The sequence below is a fragment of the Phaethon lepturus genome, unplaced genomic scaffold, assembly GCF_000687285.1.
Source record: "Phaethon lepturus isolate BGI_N335 unplaced genomic scaffold, ASM68728v1 scaffold34330, whole genome shotgun sequence".
Classification (NCBI taxonomy): domain Eukaryota; kingdom Metazoa; phylum Chordata; class Aves; order Phaethontiformes; family Phaethontidae; genus Phaethon; species Phaethon lepturus.
In genome coordinates this window covers 35328-60839 of record NW_010511785.1, presented here as the reverse complement: position 1 = coordinate 60839, position 25512 = coordinate 35328, and the positions used below count along the sequence as shown (strand labels likewise).

General features: G+C 42.9%; 1 protein-coding gene across 1 annotated transcript; it reads left to right on the top strand.

Annotated features, from left to right (window-relative positions):
* On the top strand, nt 1-22155 carry LOC104619231 (metalloprotease TIKI2-like; the record flags this gene model as incomplete). Its single annotated transcript, XM_010285034.1, has 2 exons — nt 1-270; nt 21130-22155. Coding segments are annotated over 2 exons (493 nt in total), but the record flags the coding sequence as incomplete, so codon positions are not given.
* Between the last annotated feature and the right edge of the window lie 3357 nt (nt 22156-25512).

The following is a 25512-nucleotide window of genomic DNA, read 5'->3' as shown; positions in this document are numbered from 1 at the left end:
TTCAAGGACAACAAAGACAAGTCCAGCCTTAGAAGGGTTCTTAGCAACAGCCCTGCCTGCTGTCCAGCTTTCTGAGCAGGTCCCACTGACATCTCCTTCCCTGAAGCCCCTGCAGACGGATGAAGAAGACAGCCTGTCTCCTCACCTCCTGTTGCCAGATAGCATTAGCCAGTTGGAAGAGTTTGGCAGGCAGAAGAAATGGCACAAGAAGCAGCACAAACACCATCGCCAGAGGCAGTTCAATGACCTCTGGGTTCGGATAGAAGACAGGTGAGTCAACATTTATGGTCCTTGTCCTCTTCCTGCTCTCTCCTGACGAGTTGCTCTTTACAGATCCCAGCTCTTTTTTATTAGACCCTAAGAAGAGTTGGAGAAAGGCTGAATGGTAGACACCAGGAGTGAGGTGGTAGGAGGAAGGCTTATAGGCACATTTGATCTAAAAGTAAAGAGAAATAAAGCTGATACTTTATTTCTGTATATTCAAAATACACAGAAATGAAGACTTGTCAGAGTGAAAACACGAACAGGAATGATGATGGAAAATATTCTGTTTCCCCTCCTTCTTCCAATAATTATTTTCCAATCTTTACTGTCAGTTTTCAGTCCAAAGACTCGCCCATTTTCCAACCATTCAGAATATTCCTGTGAGTTTTTAAGATTCTGACGTACCTGACTTTCAATCTTCTTAACTGTGCTCTGAGGCTGAAATGTTTTAACATCTCAGACTGCCTTGAGAACAGCAAACCGAGGCGAAATGAAGTACTTAACTAAGGCCTCTATGTGAAGAGAATGGAGGTAGGCACATTTCCATGGCGTTTAAAGATAAAAAGCTCCCATTTGTTGTTTGAATAAGAGGATGAATCTGGGCCTTGATGTTTGAGCAGGGCTGCTCAATGTGTATTTTTAGGATTCCTGGGCAATTTATTCTCCCACCTCTAAAATTGGGAAGGCTTTTAGAGCCTTTATCCAGGCCAAGCCATGGGCACATAAACAGCCATGAAGTTTATAGATCTGCTAACAAGTAAAAGGAATGAAATAATCTGTTAGGAACTGGCTCCTCACCTATACATGTAATGATCGTATGTCTTTTAGCTTTATACTTACTCCCATTTTCATAGCACCTAAATGCCTTGCAGGTAAAATGAGTCAGAATCTCAGAGGCTTCTCCCTTTGCCAAGGAAAAAGACTCCACGTTTTTGTGTTTTGGGATTATTTTTTTATTCAGTGTTTTTAATGGAGCGATTGCCTCATTTTTGTTGTAGTTTATTGTATTCTCAGGGTGAGTGATGTAAGGATTGTTATTAAGGTGGTGCATATTAATCTTAACATAGTAAGGCTATTTCTGAGGTTAATGCCAGCCTTGGTAAGAAGGATCAGACCTGGATTCATGTGTTTTGTTCTCAAAGTGTGTTCAGTGGTTGGATCCTCTCCACAGAGGACGTTTACGCGTGAGCTAGAAGGGATTTGGTCCTACGTAGTTGATTGCCTTGAGGATAAGGGACTTTTCTATCTTTCTTCTGCCTGCGGCATGCCTAGTCGTGGTGTCTCATGATGTCCCGGCATTTCACAAGTGTGTCTGGTCCAGCTCACTGTATGTCATACAAGTGAGGTGCTTAAATTGTCAGGTCTTGTGGGATCCTGGTAGTTAGGCACAATCCTCTTGCCCCCGTCCTATCTCTTCAGAAAGGATTGTGGATATTGGGCCTGATGCGGCTATGGAAACGTGCAGCCGGGGGCTTAAAGCAGCGATGCTTGCATAGCTTTTGTGGGCTTCTGTGCCTTTTGCCGTTTTTATTTCAGCGAGAAATGTTCCTAGGAAAAGTATTTAAAATGGTAGTTTCCCAGGTTACAGTTAAATTATTCACTCTGTACTCCTGCAAGATTTCATCTGAACCAAAACCTTTTATCCCTCTGCTTCCATTTCACAAGGATGGAGATTGGGATAAGGAAACATAAGTTTCCGCTCCCACCAAGCTGGTGATGAAGCAGACTCTGTGTGTCGCCTGCCTTGCTGAAAGATCCCACGGAGATATTAGCGGAGATCACAGCCCTAGAAATGAGAAAAGGCTGGAAGAAGGGAAGTCTGCCTTAGTGCTTTCAGACGGTTTTACTACTTCTACAGTTCTGGAGTAACTTCTGGTGTTTTCCTGGAAACAAAACAAAACAAAACAAAAAATACAAACTGTTCGGCTAAGTCAGAGAGTCACAACTAGCTCTGGTTTCCCCATAAATTGGATGGGGTCTCAACTTTCATAAACCAGCTGCTGCATATTGTGCTTTTGGCAGTTGTGTTTCATCAGCATTAATTGCAAGCTGGACCTTGCACAAGGCAATAAACAGTGAGTTCCCTCTAACTGGTTCCTTTCTGATTGGCAAGGAAAGAGCAGAAAAGTGTGCCTGTCACCAGACTTTGTAGTGTGATCATTCCTGGAAAGAAATAGCTAGGATGGCTAATAGTATGGGCCATGGAGTCTTACCTGTGCAGGAGAGAAGTATGTGAACTTATATTGTGTTGCCTCAATAATGTTCTCCAGCACTCCACAGGGAGACTGTTAGCATTCATTTTTGGAGGATAATTAGTGTACTAGAAGTTGACACTCTGGACTGAGGTGTCTGCATATAGTATTACCTTGAGCTATGGCCCTGTATTTCTAAATGGTTCTTCCAGTTTGAGTTTCCTAACTCACTTCTTGTCACCTGAAACTTGACTCGTTCACCTCTGAGACCAAGTGGAGAGGTTTAGGTCATTGTTACGGCTTTGGGGTGAAAGCTGCATAAAACTCATTGTTTCTGTGCGAGATCTCCAGAATTCAGCTGAGCCACCTTTCAACCTGAAAAGTCAAAGAAAAATATACAGGTGGAGGACAAATCCAGGCGAATTTAAACCACATTATTGATTCTTGCATGAACCTCGCTGAACTGAAACGACTGTGGTTCATACAGCTCTTTTCCAAAGCTTTATTGACCGTGGATTAGAGGACTTTATGAGCCATGAATTGCAGGGCTTTTATGGACTACGCATTTCTAGGTTGTCTTATACACTTCCATGGAAATCTTGGGGTGTTTTTTTAAGCTACCAACATAGAAACAAAGGAAATGAACACAGGAGAACAATCTTAAAGGAACATCAAAGGTCTGACTCCAACCTATAAAAGCCAGGAAATCCATAATTAATGATTCCACTAAGACTTCAGCTCACACAGTCGTTCGGGTCTGATCTGAGGTTATAGCTACAATGTGAAATGGCCTCGTGAAAAATGAGTCATCATTTAATGTCACACATCATTATTAGTATTTACTTTCAGTTGTACCTTGGAGATTGTCCTTTCCTTTTTGTTCTGTCTTAACAGCTGAGGCATTTGAGTTGGCACTCCTGAGTGGACGGTGTTTAGATTTGTGTGTTGGAGGGTTAGTAACACTGTGGAGGATGAGAAAGCTTCTGCTCTGTCTTCTCCCTGTCTTTGACAGAGCCAAGATTTGCTGATCTCCTGGGTAATCGGCTACACTGAAAGCTATTAAAAAATAAAAAATGCTGATGAAATGTGTGGTTTCCTTTTCCTTCTGCCTCCTTCCCCCAATATCTAAACAAAACGACCAAGTCCTGCCTGGCTGCAGTTTGGGTTTGAAATTGTTTGTCAAGAATCAAAATTAAATGGAGATTTCAGGTAGTGAGATTTTTTCCTTAACTGCTTGATTTTGCAGAAATGTGCATATCTGAAATCCGTCTTAGGGAGGAATTCGAACTTAGACAAAATTTAAACCCTAACTAGCTCCCATAGCCAAAAGCCAGCTGGGGCAGCAGGGAGGGGAGGCAAAACCCTTGGGCTGGAAGGCTGCAGTTTGGCATAGAGTGTGTTATTGTTCCTGTTGACACTGTGTTAGCTAAGCTTCCCCTTGTAATATAAATAATTAATTACAGATCATTCACTGGCTTTTCATGATGAGCTTCTCAGTTAATTGAAAGAGCAGAGAAAGGTCTGTGACGTTTCAGAGAAGTCAGTGAAGGCCAGATCAGGATCACACCTTTGTTCTAGCAGGTAAATGGTTTAAGGCTATGAAGAAGACCAGCCCAAGAGAACAGAGAACCTCTCTGTTGGGGGGGAGAGTTATAGTTCCTGGAGCCCTAAGGCAGGTTGGGAGGAAAGTTCTTGGAAAAAGAGAGAGAGGGGAGTTAGTAGCTGGGATGGTGTTTTGGGAGGTGTGAGGTTTGGAAGGAGCAACGGCAGCTGGAGATGTGAAAGAGAGAAATACAGTGGCGGGAAGAAAGAATTAGAGAGGATCTAATGGGCAATTTCAGAGCTTCATTCCCACTCCTGGGGAAGAGACCTGGGTGAAGATGGTGTTTGGAAAGACACTGAGGACACACAGATACTTCGTTTGTACAGTAAAGAAACTAAAGGAAAAAAATTGTGATCAGAAGAGAGAAATTCTTGTCCCAGATGTAAGGTTGGCTCTGCAAAACCTGCCATTAGTGAAAATGAAATTAATTCCCCCCTGTAATTGGAAACGGCATTTCTCTGATAGGCCAGTGCTGACTATTCAACCCCAGATGAATGCAATAACATCACAAATATCAATTTCTTGTAGAAGAAACAGTTATTTTAGACCAGAAAAAAAAAGTTATACCAGTGATGGATGAAGGGAGACAATGTGTAATAAACTGCACTGAGTGTGCCTGTACAGAGTGAACCTTATCAGTTTGGATGGAATTTAAGCACTTAGCCTGTTATCCTTTCTTTCAAGACAATGCAGTGATGGAAAACAGAACTCTGTCAACTCAGACAAACTTTTAATTTCACTTAACTGCATCTGAAAGGTAAATTTCAGTAAATGAATCCAAATTGCTTCCTTTTCACAACACACGGTGCTGAAATACAGTACTTAACTTCATTAAGGAAAAGGCTGCTTTTCTTTAGAGGAGACCTAGACACTTTTGAAGTCTAACAGGTAAATTGTGGTCAGATGATTTCTCTCCATATGGTAGCTTTGAGCTTGAAATTTCCATCACTGGGGCCTTGTTTGTTTAAATTACTCTATCTGCCTCCCTGGTAAGGATACTGCTCAGAGAGTGCATGCCTACTGATGCTCATGGGGAGGGGGGATCACTCCCTCTTCCAGCCTGACTCCATGCAGCCGGGTAAGCAGTTGCCACCATGGCATGCATTTGCCCTGTATTGAACCGAGGATGAGGACGCAGCTTCAAGACCTTTCTAACTTGTTACATTGAACCTGTTTCCCAAAGGGACCACTCCAGCAGCCAGGAACAGCGGGAGTGTAGGTGTGCTGGAGTCCCACCTTCCCTCCCTTGTCACTCTTCATTGCTGTTTGGGCCCCTTGGCTTTCCTCCATCACTTCTACCTACCATTTCCTTTGCTGTTCTCCTGGCAGGATTTCCTTCTCGGGAAACTTTTGTGATCACAGTCCCTATCAGTGACTGCCCTCAGTCTCCAGGGCATGGCGTACAAATATCTACTCATTAGAAAAATCTCATGGTTTGACAGCTTGGGTACAAGACCCTTCTGTCATGTTGAGTGGTCTCAAAACACCTTCTGGACAAATGCTCCCTCCTCATTCCTTGGTGGAAGCTGAACCTTTATATCTTGAACTGGCCTAAAATCTGCTCTTGTTTGCCCAGTTTTTTATGAACCCTGGTGGATATACAGTGGACAGAAGACATTTTGGGCAGTGAAGCAGTGCATCGGTTGGTCCTTCTCTCTCCCCACGTTGCATGCCTGTGTAGAACATGCAATCTTGCTTTTGTGGAGGCATGCTCAGCTCCTCCTGAGCAGAGACCAAAGCATGGGGAATACTGCATTTTCCCCTTCTTAGTTTCTTAGTGTTTCCATTTGATCCCCCTTTAAGATTAGTAGATGGCTTGATGCCTCTTTTAAACATGCAATGACGTTGGCAGTTCTTTCATCATGCCCTTTGCACAGCCCCAAGTCTGCAAGTCCTCCAGTGGAAGTAAAATAACTCAGTGCAGTATAAATAAGAGGTAAATCTCCTAACTGTAACATACAATACGATGGTGACATATTCTCCCTCCCTATAATGGTTTTTATTGAGGCTTCTTGGATTATCAGGTTGGTCAGAGTGCACAGAACTTATTAATTAAAGCTGTGAATCCTGGGCTCAGCTCACAACTCCCTTGGGCATCGCGGTAACGTCCAGGAAGTCCTGACGTTCATGTCCAAAACTCTAGCATCTCCATGCTAATAGACCCTCCCTGTCCACTGGCCATGACTGATAACTTCTTTCCCCTTTTAAAGTCAAAGAGTTAATTTGTTATCCCCCGGATGGGGCTGAAAATACGTGCAGCCTCACTTTCACCTACTAGACACACAAAAAGATCTGTATGTTTTACTTTGTTCTGCTGTTGTCCTCTATAATCTGCTGCCACTGTCTGATGAAACAAACACAGATAAACTTAAAAAAAAGCAAAAGCCTTGCATATTTACTCTCACTATTTCTTAAGTGTCTCACCACCAGTATGAACAATTAATATGAATCAGTATGCAAACCCTATTTTAATGAGAGCTATTAAATACCTGAAAATAAAATCGTTAGAGGTAAAGAACACAGAAGTCTATTGGAAATAGAGACATAATTTGTATATAGATTTCAATTTTATTTTGTGAAACTAAATTCTTTATTGGTAATGCATTAGGTATTTTATTTTTGTGAAATTTAAATCCATCATGAATATTAAATCCATATTTTTGAAGGCGAGCGAGTAACAAAATTGGAGCACATAAAAGCTAGGATTTTTGAACAGTGAGGTATTTTTCAGCCCTGGATATCCAAGAGCACTTTCTGCTCCTTCCTCCTCAAGCTGATTAAGGTTGAAAATACAATGCCAAGATGTTTTATGGAGCCTGGTAAGAGCTTTCTCTTCCTTTCTTGTTTTCTACTTTTCGTTTGGGATGTGTTGAGCAAAGATAGCATCCTGGTTTCAGCCAGGATAGAGCTGGTTTTCTTCACAGAAGCTAGTGTGAGACTGTGTTTTGGATTTGGGATGAGAAACTGTTGATAATGTGCTGATGTTTTGGGTTGTTGCTGAGCAGTCAAGGACAGTTCAGCTTCTCGTGCTGGGCTGCCAGCAAGAAGGCTGGGGGTGCCACGGGGAGCTGGGAGGGGACACAGCCAGGACAGTGACCCAGGCTGGCCAAAGAGATATTCCCTGCCATACGACATCATGCCCAGTACATAAACTGGAGTTGGCCGGGGGGGCGGGAATCGCTGCTTGGGGACGGGCTGTCGCTCACCGGGTGGTGAGCAATTGCTGTATTGGGCATCACTTGTTCTTGTACATTCCTTTGTTGGTTATTATTATTATTGTTATCATTGTTGTTGCTTTCTCTCTTTCTGTCCTATTAAACTGTGTTTATCTCAACCCACGAGGTTTTTTTCTAATTCTCTCCCTCGTCCCACTGGGGGAGAGGGAGTGAGCGAGCGGCTGCGTGGGGCTTAGTTGCCGGCTGGGGCTAAACCACAATAGTCTATATTGTATATTTATATCTGCCCCAGTTTGGTGTATTTCTGACTTGGGCTGAGCATAGCCCTACCATTGCTAGCTTTGTTGAGCTGCCTAAGATGATCTGTCTGATGCAGCACAAACAAAATGTTTGCTTAGGATTCCATTTCAAGAAGGAGCAGCTGCTGAGTTACAATAATATCCCTCCGTGATGCACATCCCCACTTGTTCCGCTGTTTCTCAGCCAGCGCAGTCTCATTTCCTCTCCGAGGGCCAGGACTTCTCTTGATTTTGGACAACCTGTTAACTTCTCAGTTTCATGGTTCTCCATTTTCTGCTTAAATTTTCTCTTTCTCCAACACTATTTCTACCTGCCCTTTTTAACACTGGCTGCATGCGCCTGCCATGGGCCCTGGAGCTGGGAGTGGGAAGGGGCTCCTCCAGCGTCTCCATCTTCATCCCCAGACCTCTGCACTCACCTCCACCTCTCTGAGCTCAACCCACAAGAGGCTGTGATCCTACAAACGCTGCACTTCACTCTGCAGTCAGTCAGTCCATGCCATTGAAAGTGTGGGCCTTGGGAGCCTTCAGCAGAACCTCTTTTTCATGGGGGCACATCTCACTTGTAGCTATCGTGTCTTTGTCACCTGGCGTTACTTCAGACTGCGGTAAGCGGGAGGCACAGCTAGGCATCCTTCTTCATTTTTTTAACCTGGAGGTAGATCTCCTCCATGTTATTTCTTGTTCTTTGCTTTTCCTATCACTTTCACACAGATGCATGTGTGGCCAAGAACACTGCCAACTGGACAAGACAGTCAGCATTGGCTTCATTTATTCTTTGCTAAATTCATGGACGTTGTAAAGCAGTCCAGGCTCTTTCTGCTGATACTTTTCCTTCTCTTGACAGCTTGGCAGCCTCATGGGCAGTCTCTGTGACTGTGGCCAGTGCCAGGAGTGTTGGGTCCTGTTGGGGTAAACTGTGGTCTAGACACCTACAACAATGAAGTCATTAGAAAAACCTTATGCTTATGCATTGGATCGATTTTTTTATTTCTCAGGCATCAGAAATGCACTTACCAGTTGGAATTAAGCTGGAGAAAGGTTGCCTGCGGGTATAAATGAAGAAGCAAGATTATTTTACCTACAGGCTGTTTTAATGTTAATATTAAGCTGCCACGGCTGAATAGGTTAGACTCTTTTTAAGTCTTGAGATTCCCATCCACAACTACTCAGTCGTAAAAATAAGGTTTCAGGACTGGACCTATAGTACCAAGTGTCTCCTATGGAGTGAGGCAAAAAAGGACGGCAGTTATTCCACTGAAGGAGTTAACGCTAAGTGAGTTTGACTGTCTTCTGTGTTAATGCAAAGCTTTTTCTCCAGCTATTTTTAGTCTGTTCCAGCAGTGTATCCCACTGTGGTCTGGTATGCAAGAACTTTGCTGTGAGGTTTGCAAACACTTGTATTTCTGTGTTGTGAGAACAGTGTGTTTGTGCGTTATTGGAGCGTGTGTTCCTTCAGCGACTGAAAGGAAGGGCAGACCGCGCATGTGATCCATGCACGTGTTTATTGTTGCCAGTGAACAACCATGTACAGCAAATGGGGTCTGGAAGAAACCTTGTTCGCAGATGTCGTCATGGCCTTTCCAATTTATAAATATGAGCCTTGACATTTATATTTTTCATATCCAGGGCTTTCACTAGCCAGATGTTCTCAGGATTGGCTCGTTGGAGCCTTTAACTGTCAGTCCTCATGGCATATTGTCTATCATCACAGACAAAAAAAAAAAAAAACATATTTCTGGCTCCTATCAAACAGGTAAGAAGGGAAAATGCACTGGGTATCCTCAGGTAAAGGGAATTCCTCTAAATCGGTAACACGTTTTAACGCAGCTCTTGCAAAACTCTTTGCATTCACTCAGCTGAAAAATAAGTTGTCTGATTTAACAGGCAAAGAAAATTCAATACACAGTAGCACTTTTACCCTGCTGTTTGGGGTGGGTGAAGAATGTGGTTTGTGTTAAACTCGCAAGGCTGCCTGCCGTTGCAGACTCTGTAAGAAGTGCTGAGTGGACTCATGCCCAGGGTGAGTTGGATTCCTTAAATGCAGAAGTGGGTTGTAAGGCACCTGCACTCCCTAAATTGCAATTCTTGATACAGAGGTTTTTCCTTTAGCAAGTGTTGTGTTTTCCCTGGCGAGGGGGTGGTGGCCAGCTCCACGTTCAGGCTCCTAACTTACAGCACTACTTGGCCGACAAAATCTGGCTGTTTCCATCTCATTCAGAGCGAACTGAATTGCTCCCTAGGCTGGTACAGCCAGCTCTGACCCTGCAGGGAGGTTGGACCCTCAAGCACATGAGGTCTGGAGCTGTTGGGGTCAGGAGCAAGGCGCTTCCCTGCTGCTCAGGCTACGGAGCAGCAGAGACCCCTCTGTGCCATGGCTGCTCCTTTGCACTGCACCCAACAGGGAGAAAAGTTAATGGAGGCATCTCAAAAGCGGGGTTTGGGTTGAAGATGGGACCTCTGAAAGGACACTGCTTGCTGGGTTAATGGCTGTCTGCCTCTCCACCCCAGGGATACGCAGATATGTTGAAGAGATCACTCTCCATCTAAGAACCAGAATAAACCTTCTTCACAAACACTGCAACCCTAAGTTGGACTTACTAGCTATTTGAGTGACCTCGTATCTAGCAGTATCTAAGCCCCAAAAGATTGCAAATCTGCTGTTCCTCCAGGTAAAGCTCCAGGCTTAGCAGAGCTACATGAAATCCATAAAATATAGAAAACGTCATCTTCCAGTGAAGGCACTTGAGTTACCCTGAAGAAAAAGAAATGTCTTTAAAATTCAGTGGAAATGCAAACACACAACACTGTCAATGCCAGGCCGAAGGAAATGGGTAAGGGATATGGGATTTATTTCTGGTTCTGCTATTCCCCTTCTGACTAGTGAGCTTTATGCCCTATGAAACTAAAGTATGACAGAGAGGAGGATGACATTACTGTTGTGGTGGGCAGTTGGTTTATGAGGGGTTTAACCACAGTTGTACTTTGGTAGCAGGTTTATCTAGGAAGACAGATCCATCAAAGAGTGAAAGGGGAGGAAATCGGATCCCCTGACACCCCCGGCAGTGCGGGCTGCGCTGCGTGCTGAAAACCCGGCAGGACCCCGAAGGGCAGCTGTGGTCTAAGTTCAGTTATGAACTTAAGTCCAGGACGAAGGAGAAGGAGGATTTATTTAGATTCATATGGTTTTAATGCTATAAAAGTGGGGTTGCTGTGATTATGAAAATGCCAGGCCCGATTTCACTCAGATCTCCTCTTTACAATTCCGGAATAACTTAACTGAACAAAGTAAGCATTATAGCTGGGGCCTGAGCTCGCTGCGCCGGAGGGTGAGGGAGCCAAGCCTTACTGCTTGCGAGCTGCTGGGAGTCAGGGACGCCTCACCTGGCACTACCGGGGAGACACGTGGTGCAGACCATGCTCATAAAAGCTCCGTTCTGCAGAGGCACTTCAGGGTCTGGGTTCCGACACCCGGCAGGGAAAGCTTTTGCAGCCTTTCCAGCCCTGCAGGCCAGCAAGCAGCCTTTTATGAGCCCCCCATGGCATCTCTGGGCTTTCTGTGGGTTTGGAAGTGCTTGGGGAGGAGAAGGAGTTTATGCTGTGGCTGGTGTTGCTGTAGTTGCTTTGCAAGCAGCAGGAGGAACCCAAGCCTTGTGGCCAATGCAGCAATTTAATGTCCTTGGCATTTCTGCCTGGTAGATAATGCCCTATGAACCTTTTTTTTTAATTTATTTTGAGAGTGAGTCTGTTGGTAAGAAAAAAAAGCCAGTGATTCTGTTCAGTGGAACAAGCTTGAATTCAATACTGCTCCAAATAATGGGTTCAAAGGTCTGACCCAACCTTAATTATTCTTACTAATAGAGACTCTGGAAAAATACAAGCAGTGAGCAGGAAAGTGAGCCCAGTGAATTAGAGAGAAAAATGTGATACAGACTAAGCAGAGAGAAAAAACTGTCAGGCAGAGATGGAAAAAGAATGGGGAGAAGGAAAAAGAAAATTAAAATCAAATGGAAGAATGCAGTATATTGGACATCCATTTAAGCCAGCTTATATTTTGCTTGTTCGTTCTGCTCCTTAATACATTGCACAGGCATCTTCTTAGCTGAAATAATCGTGTGTCTTTCTTAGAGAACAGTCTTGGAGAAAATACTTAAATTTGCCTGGATGTTTCAGGTATTTCCCCACTACTGCCTATTCTAAATCACTGTAAAATCTGGAGGGGAAAGCGCGCATCTTTTATAGTGTTTAACAAGAAAGTGACAGGGTCACATACGTCTCTATGAATGTATGTGTTCCCCAAGCACATCTAAACATGAATGGTCAATTCTGTGCATCTGCAAAAAATATTTGAGCCACAGGGCCCACACAATGCCAGACACTGGAGTGCACATAGGAGAGGGCAGACCCAGTCACTCTGCTTGGAATTAATTGCAAGCTTGAGCCCGAGGCATAAAGTATAGACTATGAGTTTGACCACCCCAAAAATGCAAATTGTGTTGCATGTGGGGTTGGGTTGGTGAGAGCAGGCAGTTTGCAAAATATGGACAAAAGACAGATACTCTGCTCATGCTTGGGATTTGGTTCAAAACCACCTGATTGCAGCCCCATCAAATGAACTCTGTACGTGTCGTATATCAGCAGGTTGCCCAAAAATCTTCACAGATTGCATCACTGGCAAGATCTTTACAATACTGAGCCCATCTGTGTATGCACCCTTGATGTTCTTGCTTACTTTGGCTGTAAAAACTGCAATCATTATCTGTCCAAGGACCAGTGAAACAAGTACTTGATTATTTGAGCCGTGATGATGAGTGCCTTAATTGCACATACAAATCAGGTACACAGCCAGATGTGTGCAGTGGGTGGGGGTGAGTTTGTGGATGTTTTTGAGCCCACATCACTATTTAGACTATCACAAACACGTCCTGGCTCAGATGTCTGTGCAGAACTGGTGAAACAAAGGGCTCTGAGCTATCCCCTCTCAGCAAGGGCCATGCCCTGGGTAAAACTGGGATGCATTATCCCGGCTCTGTGACTGCCTCGTCCCGGTGTGGAATCACAGGGGGAATATTCTTAGGATATTAAAGAATCATCAAAGCATTTCTTAGAAGGGCAAAGGAAAGAGCTAATGTTGTCATCTCCTGTCTTGGGACCACCCAGACACTCTACAACAAATCATGGGTCTTCAGCTACAGTATCTTGAATTACTGTTCACAGGGATTGTAAAGAATTTCATTTCTTTTTTTTTTCCTTATTCTTCCCTCTTTTTTTTTTTTCTTTTTTTAAAGGATGACATGTAGTTTCCTGATGGGCTGGTTTTAATAAGGTCGAAATCTTTGTTGTTGCCAAATCAGAGAGGAATATAACATCTTTAAGTCATTAGATGGGAATGGGGTAATTACTCAGAGGGTGTGCTTCAAAGGTTATTGGTTTTTACAGTGTTCTGTGTTTTTACACCATTCTACAGTTGTTTGGAAAGGAGTGGTGGGCCTGATTCTGCCGTTGCCACATGTGTGGGTGCAGGATTTGTGTTGCCAGGGTTTTCCTGAAGGATTTTAGGGCAGGAGATTGAAAAGGGCCATACACAGTCTCCTCTGGGGTTGGGGGAAAGCTAAGCCTGACCACACGGTGCAAGAAATTTTCTCAAACGCTGAAAGTTCACTTCAGAAAAGGGCCCTCAGGCTGTCCTGGAGTTGTTTCTCACCTGCTCCTTCCCCACCTGCTAACTGCATCCTCGTGTCCACCTTGGCATCACTGTGTCCCCATGCCTGGAGGACCCTCAGGCTGCATTGCTGTGACAGCTAGCTCCTCTCCTCCTCTTCCCCCGTCTCTGATGCAGCAGTCCCCACTGCCCCTGTCCCTTCCTGTCCCATCCCCATCCCCTCCTCTGGCCCCACAGCAGATGGGGGGGGGAGGGCAGCTGTCTTTGCCTTAACAGCGTAACCCACCTGTGGTTTTAGGATGTCGCCGTACGCGCTGAGCCTCATGCAGGTCAATGTCACTCCAGGGCTGAATTTGTCATCACGGAGGTATTTTGCAGGTGGCCTGGGCAATCGGGACCTGCAAATCACAGTGAGAGCCTGCAAAACTAACCTTGGGTTAGTGCCGGCCGTGTCACACTAACGCTTCAAGGTCTTGACTCAGATCAGAGCCAGGGGAGTAATAGAAGTAAAGTGATTTAATGAGGTTTTGATGGTTCCTTGGTGGGTGACACAGGGATAAAAACCAAATCTCCTGGCTTCCAGCCCATGGCCCATCCAGAGAGGGGGCCAAAACTGCACCAGAGGCATTTGAGCTGCATTTCAACATTGAGCCTCCTCCTGCTTACATGAGGGTGGCCAAGTGAGCCACCTTTTCCTCCTTTGTGTCAAACCTTAGAGGTCCCTAAGAGCCAAGACCTCAAAGCGGGGACACGGGGCTGCAGCCCTGCCATTGCCATTGATGGGGAGCATCTACAGGACTGAGGAGGGGAGCTGCATCCCTGCCAGCCAATGCTTTTTGCACTGCAGAATCAGCAGTTTTCTTCTTTCCCACCCTGCGGCCTCATCCCAGTTTAGGAACCCATCCTTACCAGACAAAGCCCTCACTGGGGCTAGAGCTTGGCTGGGCTTCAGAAGACCTGAATTCCACAGATAAAGATCTTCAGAAGCAGCTCATCTTGCCTACCTTAGAGACATGCCTTTGGAGGGATGGATTGTCCTCTGGAGACATCTTGTTCCCCACAAACTGTAGCGGGAACATAGCTGAACAGCTCCGACTACAAGCCTGCATCTGACATAGCTACAATTTACTCCACTCTCTAAATCTTGTTAAAGGCCAGGGCATCTGAAGGACTGCCTGTGATTCGCCTTGATGGCACCTTCTGTAGGTGCTGCTGACAGCCTTGGTCATGCACATTCAGAAGGTAAATGTGTCTCACATTGCTTCCCTTCACCCCACTAAACATCCCATCCTTGCATGCAGTGTCCTGCTCCCCATCATCACCCTTCGTGTGCTTCTGCACATGGTGAGAGTGGAGCTCAGGGTCCTGGCATGCTTGTTCACGGATTTCTGTCCTTTCAGAGCCGTTGCCAGGTGAAACTTGCGCTTCCCCTTTCCCTCTTTTCCCTCGATACCCTCGTCTTTCTCCTAGAGATAAGCCATGACAGACATGGTCCTAACAAAGAGCAGGGCTGGAGGAGTAGACCTCTATCAGAGGACATGCACTGCCTTCTGCCTCTGCATGGGGGTTGGAGGCTCACAGGAGCCCACTTCATGGAGGGAAATTGCTCACTGTCAGTCTCTAGAGGAGCCAGAGCATTGAAATAAGGCTGGATTGGAGCTTGACATTCCTCTCAGGTGGAAGGATGTTTCCCATTTGAGTCTCATCAGAAGAAAAGCTCAGATCGACAGCGACGAGTTGTTGACATGCCCCCGATGTTGTTGCCCGACCCCTCTATCAATAGCATGGCTGCAGCTGCCTCCCCGCGACTCTGTGGCCATGCAGCTCACAGAGAGGGTGGATGCTTGCAGTGTGGAAAATGGCCAGAGATCTGGGCTCCCAATAACTAAAGGGAGAACAGTAGAGACAAGGCTGTTCTTTGGCTCATCCCCTGTCTCCTCTGTTGGCCACAAACCGACGTGTGATATTGCTTACTCATTCAGACAGGCAAAGGCAGTTTACTACACTACTGCAAGTAAGTAGTGGCCTCCTTTGGACCAAAACTGGATTCCTTAATCAGATCCAGGTTGGATGATGGTTTTTTTTTTTTTTTTTTAATGAATTGAACCTTGTGAAAGCATGAGCCTCTTGGCCTTGATCCCGAAAAGAGCTTTGGGATGTGCTGAGTTGTAGGTACGTGAATACTAGCCTTGCTGGGAGTGCTTGTGTGCTTGCGGTGCTTAGCATCCTGCTAGTCTGGGACCAGGAGACTCAGCATCTTGCAGGATTTACCCCTCAGGCTGCAAGAACAGTGTCCATAAGGAAGGCAGAGACGAAGAGATAGCTGAAGCTTGGAGGGAACAGAGCCTATGCTGAGCTAAAGAATCCCTTCCAGAAACACAGCAAATACTAACCTGAAAATTTCTGGAGGTTAAGACTTCACATTCCCTTTAAGAGGTTATTCTAGTGGTCTTCACAGTTAAATCCTTGTGGTGTATTTCTAGTGTGATTTTTTTCCCCCAACATACTCTTTTTACCTCTTGGTTGAGCACCTATTCTTTTCTTTCAGAATGTGTGGTCAGAATTGTTGCCAGCCAGCTTGTTTACATACTGCAATGGGTTGGTCCCGGTGCTTTAAGCAGATGTATTTTTCAAATCTTGATTAATAAATTTTGGTGACATAAATAGGTCTGGTTAGTTCCAAGGATAATTGTCTTCACTAGCAGAACATTATTTCTGATCACCAGAAACATAATGTGATCAACTCCTTTCACATCTGTTCATTAAATGAAAAGGGAAAAAAAAATAGGGCAAAATTTGTTTGAAAAGAAACAGGAAGCATATGCTTAATATCACTTAAAAAAACCCTAGCCATCATAAGGTTAACATCAAATCACAAATGCAAAACAGCCATTATTGTATTTACTTGAAAATTTTCTTTCCATTTACTAGCTCTTTAGGTTTTCCTTTGAAACACGCATTTTTTCAGGGTTCAATCTATGCTGGCACATTGTCTTGATAAGCTTCTTTCATCAGATGCTATTGTAAGAAAGGCTGTCTGAGTCCACATTTGTTTACATTTATTAAAAATAGTTGTCATGTGTTTACATAGCTCCTTTGATCCAGAAAACTCCCCAGACACTTTGTAAGTTATGCTTAAAAGGGTCACTTCCTCCACCCTGAACAGAAACTGTGTGGGGACCAACGCATGGCAGCAGATTAAAAATGCATAGAAATATCACCATAATTCAGTCAGACCTCACCCTCTCAGAGCACCGTCAGTTTTCCATCAGCTTCAGAACAGTTACAGGGATCATAAAGGTGGTTTGGACTTTGGGGGCAAAAAGTAGTGAAAAGACCATCTTGCTGGGGGTTGCGTGTATTTCATGCACTTTCTTTTGCTTTGCAAATAAAGCAGCAGCAGTACCTACTGCACAAAGCATAGGGCTGGCTATATCCCAGCTAGACCTCGTGTTCCCAGTTTTGGTCATCTCACTCCAGAGAAGACACAGATCAGCTAGTCAGAGCCAGGGGAGAACAGAAGAAAGGATGGAGTGAGAGCACCTGAGGACTTGCAGAGAAAGGTGGAGGAAATTGGTTGTTCAAACGAGGGAAGGCTGAGGTGAAATATGGTTAAGTCTTCAAAACACGTGAAAGGCGGATGAGAAGAGGAAAGGAAACAACCTGTCCATGGGGACAGGAGAAGTCACGCACTCACACTGTAGCAAGGGAGATTTGGTGAAACATTAGGCAGTAATTCTGGACGTCAGGAATAGTGAAATGCTGGAAAAGATGTCTGCAGAGACTCTGGAATTGCTATCATTGTAGGGATTTTTTGAGACTGGATTAGACCTACATGTCAGGAGGGGTTTAGATCTTTTTCCTGTCTTCGGGACAGATGGGCCAGAAAGTCCCTTCTGGTCCTATCTTCTGTCATTCTGCTGTGGTGTCACAGGTGGTCAGATGAGCCCTGCTTATACGGATAAACCAAGTCATGCTAAAAATGAGTTTGTGAGCTCCTTGCAAAGTCCTCGCAAGCTAAACCAGAGCAGAAATTCCCCCCAAAGGGTTGCATGTGTGTTTGTTTTATTTTTCAGTTTTAAAATGTTTCCAAATCATCAAGGTGCTTCAGTATGCCCCCAGCATAGAGGACTTGAATCATGTAACTGGATTCAGTAGGGTCTGTACACAAAGCCTGTGCCTGGGGCCCCATTTTTTGGGAAAGTTTTACAAGTTCTAATGATAGTAAGACAATGTATGACTAATGCTCTGATTTGAAAAACTGCCCTATTATCTGATCAAAAGTACAAGCTCATGAATATGATACCGCAGGTCATTTGGCTAAAAGATACCTGGAGTCTTCCAAATTTTTAAAACAATCCCATACACAGAAGCAAGAAAGAGAGGTATGAACAGTGGAGCCAGTGGTTGCCTGTTCGCCGCAGATCATGTGGAATGTTTTATTAAAGACATTTTTATCGGACACAAAAGGCTCAAATACAGAATATCATGGGCTGGCAAGAGAAGGCGCAATAATTTAGATGATTATCCCTCAGATCTGTGATGCATTTTTATTATTCTCTGTGTACATTTCAGGAATGATCAAAACTTCCCTGAGGACAGTGGAAGGTTTCCAGTTGAGTTCAGGGGACTCTGCTGCTGCTTTCATTCTTAGGGAAGGTCCGAGGGTCAGTGGGATCTTATGTGCACATGCAAACATGCTCAGAGGGAGTTTGGAGAAGTCATCTCCTGACACAAGGGCCACGTCTAAGATTAGGCTGTAACCTAACCTGGCTGTCTAGGGCCCCTCTGTAACCCCTAGGAAGAGAAAGACCCCGAGAAAGTACTCCTTAGAGACCTGCAACTGGAAAGAGGTGGACCACCTTCTGGAGAGATTTCTCTCCCTACTGACTATAGAACAGCCTAATTACAAACTCGGACTAGAGGTTTTACAAGGAGTTTTGTAGCATTTGGTAAAAGGGATCATTCTCTTTAAATATCTCTAAACCACCTTGGCAGCCAGCTAGAAGTAGAGTTGCGTTTAAGAGAATGTCTTATATGGATAAACTGTGATTCATTTTGCGTGCCTTGTACACATTAATGGAAATGCATTGTTTTTCTCTTGTAAAGCACTTAAGGATTTTTTAAAAACAACCAACCCCACCTAACAGTATTTATCTTAAGAAGGAAGCCTTTATAGAAATGCAATGTCTTGAAAAAGAAAATTACTTCACTGACTGAGGAGAAGAGTGGTCAAAAATTCTTAGGTCTTTTGACAGGATTTTAAGTAAACTGTAGTGGTTTTTTTTCCCTAAAAAATACCTGTTTTCAAGGGAGGAAAAAAGAATCAACAAAAAAAAACAACAAAACACTTCTGGCAGTTGACTAGAAAATGGAAACATCATACAGAAACGTAAAATGTTGATTTAAGGCTGCTTTAGGAATCCCTTAGATGTAGCTGGCTAATGAATGGGCTCATGATTCTTTTACGGGTTCCCTGGGCAGCCTGTGTCCCCCATCGGTCATCTCACACAATGCATCTCTGAGGTGCAGAAAGACAGTTTGAGCAAGGGACATTTTAATCTCACTGGAGGATCAAGCCCATAGAATGTGTCAGGAGGAGGATACACCCAAACTGCAAATATGAATGGCATTTTGGCAATGTTTTTTAAATTGAAATTGAAAACCAGACCCTTCCTGCTGTTTAAAATTTAATTTAGGTCTAAATTGTGTAGTTCTGTAACATGACAAAGAGTAACCAAAAGATGAGTACAAGCACCTACACATACTTGCCTTTGGGAAAACTGATACAGGGGAAAAACCCCAAAATTATGATCCCACTGTCAATGTTGTGCTCAATCTGTGCCACACAGTATCACTCAGCAGGATAAATGAGATCTAAATCAGAAGTTAGAGCATGACTGCATTTCCGTTGAATTATTCAGAGCGCGTAATACCTAGTTTTGTCTGAAGTATTCTTTAACGATGCTTTGCATCCGCTGTGGGAAGGCCATTCATACTTGATGTTACGTATATTATCGGAGCTCGGATAGACAGTGCCTAATCTGATATCATTCTTGCCAGCACTAACTTAACCGCTCAAAAAGCTGGACAAATTTGAAACAGCGGCATTAGCTTATCCCAGATCAACTCATTGTATTAAGTGACTGCAGTGGTTTTGATGCAATACAGCAGAAGCTCTAAAGCTATGTGTCTTGTATCATCAGTTCAAGACATAAACCAACCACTCACCATGGGAATTTAGAATAAGAGCTTTCTCCAGCAAGACTTGATTTCAGAATTTTCTACTTAACAGTAGTTCTTCTGGAACAAGCACGGCTACTCACTGTCTAAGACCTAATACTGGTTAGATGGATTATCTGTACCATGAAGCAATTCCCATGTCTTTAATTCTAGACTGACTTTTCTTTTTACTCTATTTCATTGCACATTAGTTAAGGTCACTTCTAGCTACAGAACTATCCTACCCAGATGTGGTGACAGTATAAAGGATGAGGGAAGATGTGAAACTAATTATCCCAAAACCTAGGATGAAGTGTAATGCGCAGTGGTTGTCTGTTGGATTTGATGTTGACCTGCGTGTGTGTTTACCAGTGCCCTCTTCTGGGTGGACTCCAGTCCGCTCACAGTTTGTGATGGACTCAACACATTTGAAGCATCTGAGTTAAAAGCTATCTTGGTATTGATTAGACAGAAAAAGACAAAAACCTTCAGTGCTACTAAGTTCTATTTCTGTGCATGAATCTGGAGCAAGGTATTGTTCCTTTTATCTGATACTATGCAAGACGCAGCCTTTTTCTTCCGAAGTCAGGATCTCAGATACTGTAGCTAAATATTGGTAGGACTGCATAGTTTCTTACCCCATAAAAAAATTATTTGACAATCATTTTCAGTGCCTCTAAGCCCCCTTTATGGAGGATTTTAAAAGTAACACAGATAATCTGCAGATATTAGTGTCACATCTTGTTCTCAGGGGAACTTGTCTTTTTTCTCCTTGCTGTGCAGCAGAATGTCTTGTTTTTAAGTCCAGAATCCACCTCGTGCAGTCTGCGTACTCAGTAGTGCTGCTCAGTGACAACTGGTGGGTTGTGGATTATCCAATAATGGATGCAATGGATGCATTTTATGAAATGGAGATTGCAATTTAAAACTTCCAAAATCAATTGTAAATGGACCTTTTTGACCTTCAGAGTCATGGGAATCGTGATGAATTCCAACCTGCACATTCCAATCAAAGCACTAACTCAAGCTACAATCAATAAGCAATCACACCGCTATTGAGGCAAATCCACAGACAGGGAAACTTCACACTGAGTCTGGTTTTGGCTTTCTGATTTCATCCAGAATGGCTTAAAGCCAGGAAAAGAAACTAAGCTGCTTGGTATCTTCTGCTCAAGGTTATCAGTTGTGTAAGGGGATTCTGGGAAATTCTTTATGGCTCATGAAGCAGCAGCAGTCCACATTTTCTGGTCCCGCCCTGGACTTAGTGTCCAGAGTGTCCAGGCCATGGTGAGTAAGACATGTCTGTGAGACATGACAAATTTTGAGACCTCTGGTGGCAGGAAGGTACCTAAGAACATAAGAATGTGGTCATCCTGGGTCAGCACAAAGGTACATCTGTCACAGTCTCTGATGCTGGCCCATGATGGATGCTTAAAAGTGTGAGTGCAATAAGTTAGATATATCAGGAATGATCCCTCCCCTGGCTGTATTCTACCAGCAGCCAGAAGCTGAGGGACATCCTGAATCAGAGCTGTTTCCAGATCATCACGCTTATCAGCCCCTGGGGCTCTCCTTGCATGTCTAACACGTGCAAACAATAATAATAATTGTGATTGTCATTGTTGTTCTTACTGCCTCGTAGAATGACAGCTCACACGAGTATAGATAAGGGTTCTCTTGTTTAATTTCCTTCTCTTGTGTTTTCTTTTAGCACCACCACGTTGCCTTCCTATATCAGGATAACCAACGGCTACATCACAGTCAAACCTCCCATTTGGATTTCAAACCGGCTGGATCAGAGACCGCGTTCAGATCGCCCTTCCCAGCCTCAGCCTACAAGCTCAGCTTCAGCCAGCCTTTTATGGCCATCAATAACTTCTCCTTTCTGCATGGCCATAGCTTCTTTTCTCCTGAATCTACTGCAGCCTTCCTGACCACATTAGTATTATGTGCAATCCCTTGGAAAAGAGAAGAGAGATAATTTATGAATGAATCAGAGGTTAAGACAACAACAGTTACAAGCTGGACCTTCTCAGCGAATCAGTAGTGCCTTCTAGCTGATTTTGTCTCTTTGCCCAGATACAATTTGAAACTCTAAAGCTTTATTGTAACACTGACTTACATCTTCTTTTTGTAGAAGGATCTTTATTTCCCATAGTGCTATGGGGTTTTGTAAAATATACATGTTCATATAAAGAAAAAAAGAAAAAGAAAAAATGTATTTATTCGACTGGTAAACTTATTTTTCTTGTTGTATATGTTAATAACATCCCTATTAATCAGTAGCGATGGTGAAACAGATAAATTAATATTTTCTATATTTGTTTTCTAACTGACAACTCTGCAAATGTCTGAACTGACACCAAATGAATGGCTTCTTTGTTTCTTTAACCATTACTTTTTACAGCAACTGTCCAATAAGTAAATTTCTGCTGAACTTCTTTATTTTACCTTCTTTTATCTCATCAGCATAGTTTACACTGAATAAAGCAGATCCTACTCTCTGTGGCCTATGCCCATTAGAAAAATAGATTCATTCTTAATCTAGCTGCTACAACCTAAAATCCCAGATATTTTGATATGATTTACTAAGTCATTAGTCAAGATAATCCTCTAAGATCCCCTGTTATCTTTTACTCAACTATTCAGCTTCTCTGAAAATTACCAATTTCCCTCTTTTCCTTGGGATTAATTCATTAGCTAATGCAAATTAAGACACCTTTTTTGAAATAAAAAAAATTCTTTTAACATCTGGAATAATCCCACTGGACTTATTTTCTTCTCTCCCTCATCTTACATAAACACAGGCCTACAACCTTTCCCAGAGTAAATGAGAACAGAACTTGGTCTGTCTATAGGATATAAAGGTGTTGTATCCTGCTAATCTATAGAACTTCTTTGTACCAGTTGTATTAATGCATATGGACAACCTGGAGGGTAAAAAACATCTACAAATTCCTCTTCATCTTGCTGTTATGATGCGTAACACAGATATCTCTGTGCTGAATTATGACATCCAAAATCTGTTCAAGACCACAGGAACCAAATTAAGCCCTGTGTCATGGAGACATACAGAACATGCCTTCGTTTGTAGACTGTGGTACTTCTGATGACGTGGAAAAATTGAGGCACCTTACAATCGCCGAAAAATCTGCTCCCTGTCCAAGCAGCTACCTCTCGTGAACATGATGAACAATGTCTATGGGAAAAAAACATGTCTGTCTTAGAAACTACCATGTTTAATGAGTCACGTTGATTTTTTTTCCCCAACAAAACAAAATGAAAAAATCCCTTCGGATGCAAGAGTTTCAACCAGAAAATTAATTTTGGATGAAATAATAGCATTTTTCTTTCTAAGCTGTCTGCAAACTGTAAATCCAAAAGATGTGATGAAAACATCTTTGTTAAAAAAGAAGATTCAAAAAACAGAAAAATACAATGCAAACTTTTCTTTACAAAAAAGCAGTGCTTTTTCACCTGGGAAATAAACCCACATATTATTGTCATGATTATTATAATATTACTGATAAAAGTCTGACAGAAAACAGTCATGTCACTTTCCCACCAGCACAACTGCATGGTCTCCAGGACTGGAGAGATGATTCCATGCAATCGGAAAGTCTCTGCAGTGAGAGACAGTTTAGGATTCATGGTTTGTTTGTCATTGTACCAGGTAATGCAGGAAAGTAGGTTAAGAAATAATTAGACTGCAAAAGGTGCATAGTTTTGTTTGAAACCATGAAGAAATACTCAGCTTTTCCATCATGCATCCCAACCCATTGCCTTGCAAAGTCCAGGGAGAATACAGATAACTTCTTTTTGACTTACTGCACACCATGACCTCCAGCCTTTGCTCTATTTTTGACGAAAGGTTGTGTCGATTTGTGGTCAGTTTAAGTGGGTACAGCAGACAGCGCTGTAACCTACCCTTATTTTTTTCAAGGACAACAGTTGATAAGGCTGAATGGAAAACTTTGAGCTTTGCCACAAATGTGAGCTTCAAGCACGCCCTGTGCATACTTTTATATTGTGTATTTTGGCTAGCAGAAGATTAGAGATGTTAGTTTTGGACAGAAGCCATTCACCTTGCATAATATTTATTACATAGGGCTGGATATTGGAAACATATTTTGAGAACTTTCATTTCAGTTTTATTTGAGCTATTACCCTAGAAATGCCTTCATTTGAATATAATGGCTTAACAGACCTTCAGGTTCAACCTTAATGCATTTAAAAAGATGATTGGTTCTCCTGCCCTATTCAAGACAGAGATCAAAGCTGAATTATTCACAAAAATGGAACTGGAAATAACGTAGGCAAATCTTAAGGGTGATGATAAGTTACATAGTAAAAGTGAACAGCCAACGAACCAAAACCCATTGAATTTTATTTGTTGTAATCTGATCGAATCCAGAAATGAATCTGTGGTACCATCCCAGAAATAATTCCAGGTGTCGGAAAACTTACAGTATAAATAGACAAGACCACATAAAGATAAGGGAGAGAGAAAAGAGGAGAAAACAGAAACAACTTGACCATGACCATAAAGAAAACCACCAACAGGCCCAAGACTAGAACTTACAGTTCTATAGTTTCGCAACCTGTGGCTTTCTCCATAAACTAACTTTCTCCATTTTCTCTAATACTAGGAGCACACAGATATTCTACACTCACAGCTGTGATTATACCGCACAGAACAGTCACTCTGTTCGTCACTGATGAGTTTTTTTCTGAGTCACTCCTCCGTTGGACAGTAATATTCAATATTCATTAGCTGTCATGCTAATTCATTAGCATATCACGGTATGTTTGGATATGACATTATGTAAATAGCTTAGATGTCAGAGTATGTTTTAACGTATTTGCATTCCCTGGCATTTTGTCCGTCATTCCTGTGAAATGAATGAATATTGCTGGAGCTTACCTATTTTCCCTTGCGGTGGTGCCCTTCGTTTCTCATACTGCAGTGCAGGTGTCAAAGCAAGGTGTCTCCTGGCTTTGGGGTCCACACACTTGACTTCTGCCACCTAAAAGCATCTAGCTGACCCGGTCGTCTGCGCTTCCTCTGGTTAGGGGAGAAGACATGACTTTTGACTTACAATAAATATATGATTAAGTAGCTTCCCATAGAGCCTAGCTCAGGAACCCCACATGAGTGGCTTCAGCACAGTTCTTTAACCAAACATTTATTTTATTCTGTTGCCTTACCCTAAGGTGCGACTTAGGGTAACTTTTCTCAATCCATGGCATATAAGCACAGCAATACTAGAAAATGAGACCCTCACTGTGATTGATAAAATGGATTATTTATTAATCAGCTACAGCAGCCCAGTATTAATTAAAATATACTAATACTGGTTAGCACAGATCTATGCACATCCATTGCAACGGATCAGTATTATATTCACCATGAGTTTAAAAAGTGTGCATCAGATTTGATACATGCTCTTGAAGTAACACTGACCACCAGCTCCATGGGACATCAACTGGGAACCGTTTTCTTTCTTCCAAAGGAAAGCTCAGGTTCCCAGGTAATCACGAGATTCCAGGAGCAGGAGATTTAACAAAAATATTCATGCCTGCTATATATAATAGCAAACACCAGTGATAACTACTTACATCTGAGAAACACAATCCAGAGAGTCACGCAACGTCTATCAATCGAGGACCTGATTTTGAATGAGTCCAAAGCTGAACGTTCATAAAATTCGTCTTTTCAGCGCAGCTACAACTGGCACCAATACAATTCACATTATAGGTAGCTGTAACATTATAAACAGGTGCTAATTATCTGCCAAGCTGTTGCCCTGGAGGAATAAATATCCCATGCCACCAGCAGCAGATCTAACTTCCACTCTTTCATTGTTTTAATGCTTTTCTTGCCTGTGTTTAACTATGGATGCTATATTAACATGCATTGCCACTTGGAGAACCAGTTAGTAAGCTGGGACAGAAGGTATTTTCTATTTTATGACTGATGTAGATTCTCTGCAATCCCTCGGGCTGTTGAATAATGCAATACCTCTTCCGGCAATAAATGATGAACATGATTTATGATAACTATGCTTTATACAGGTGTCAAAATCTGCTTTGT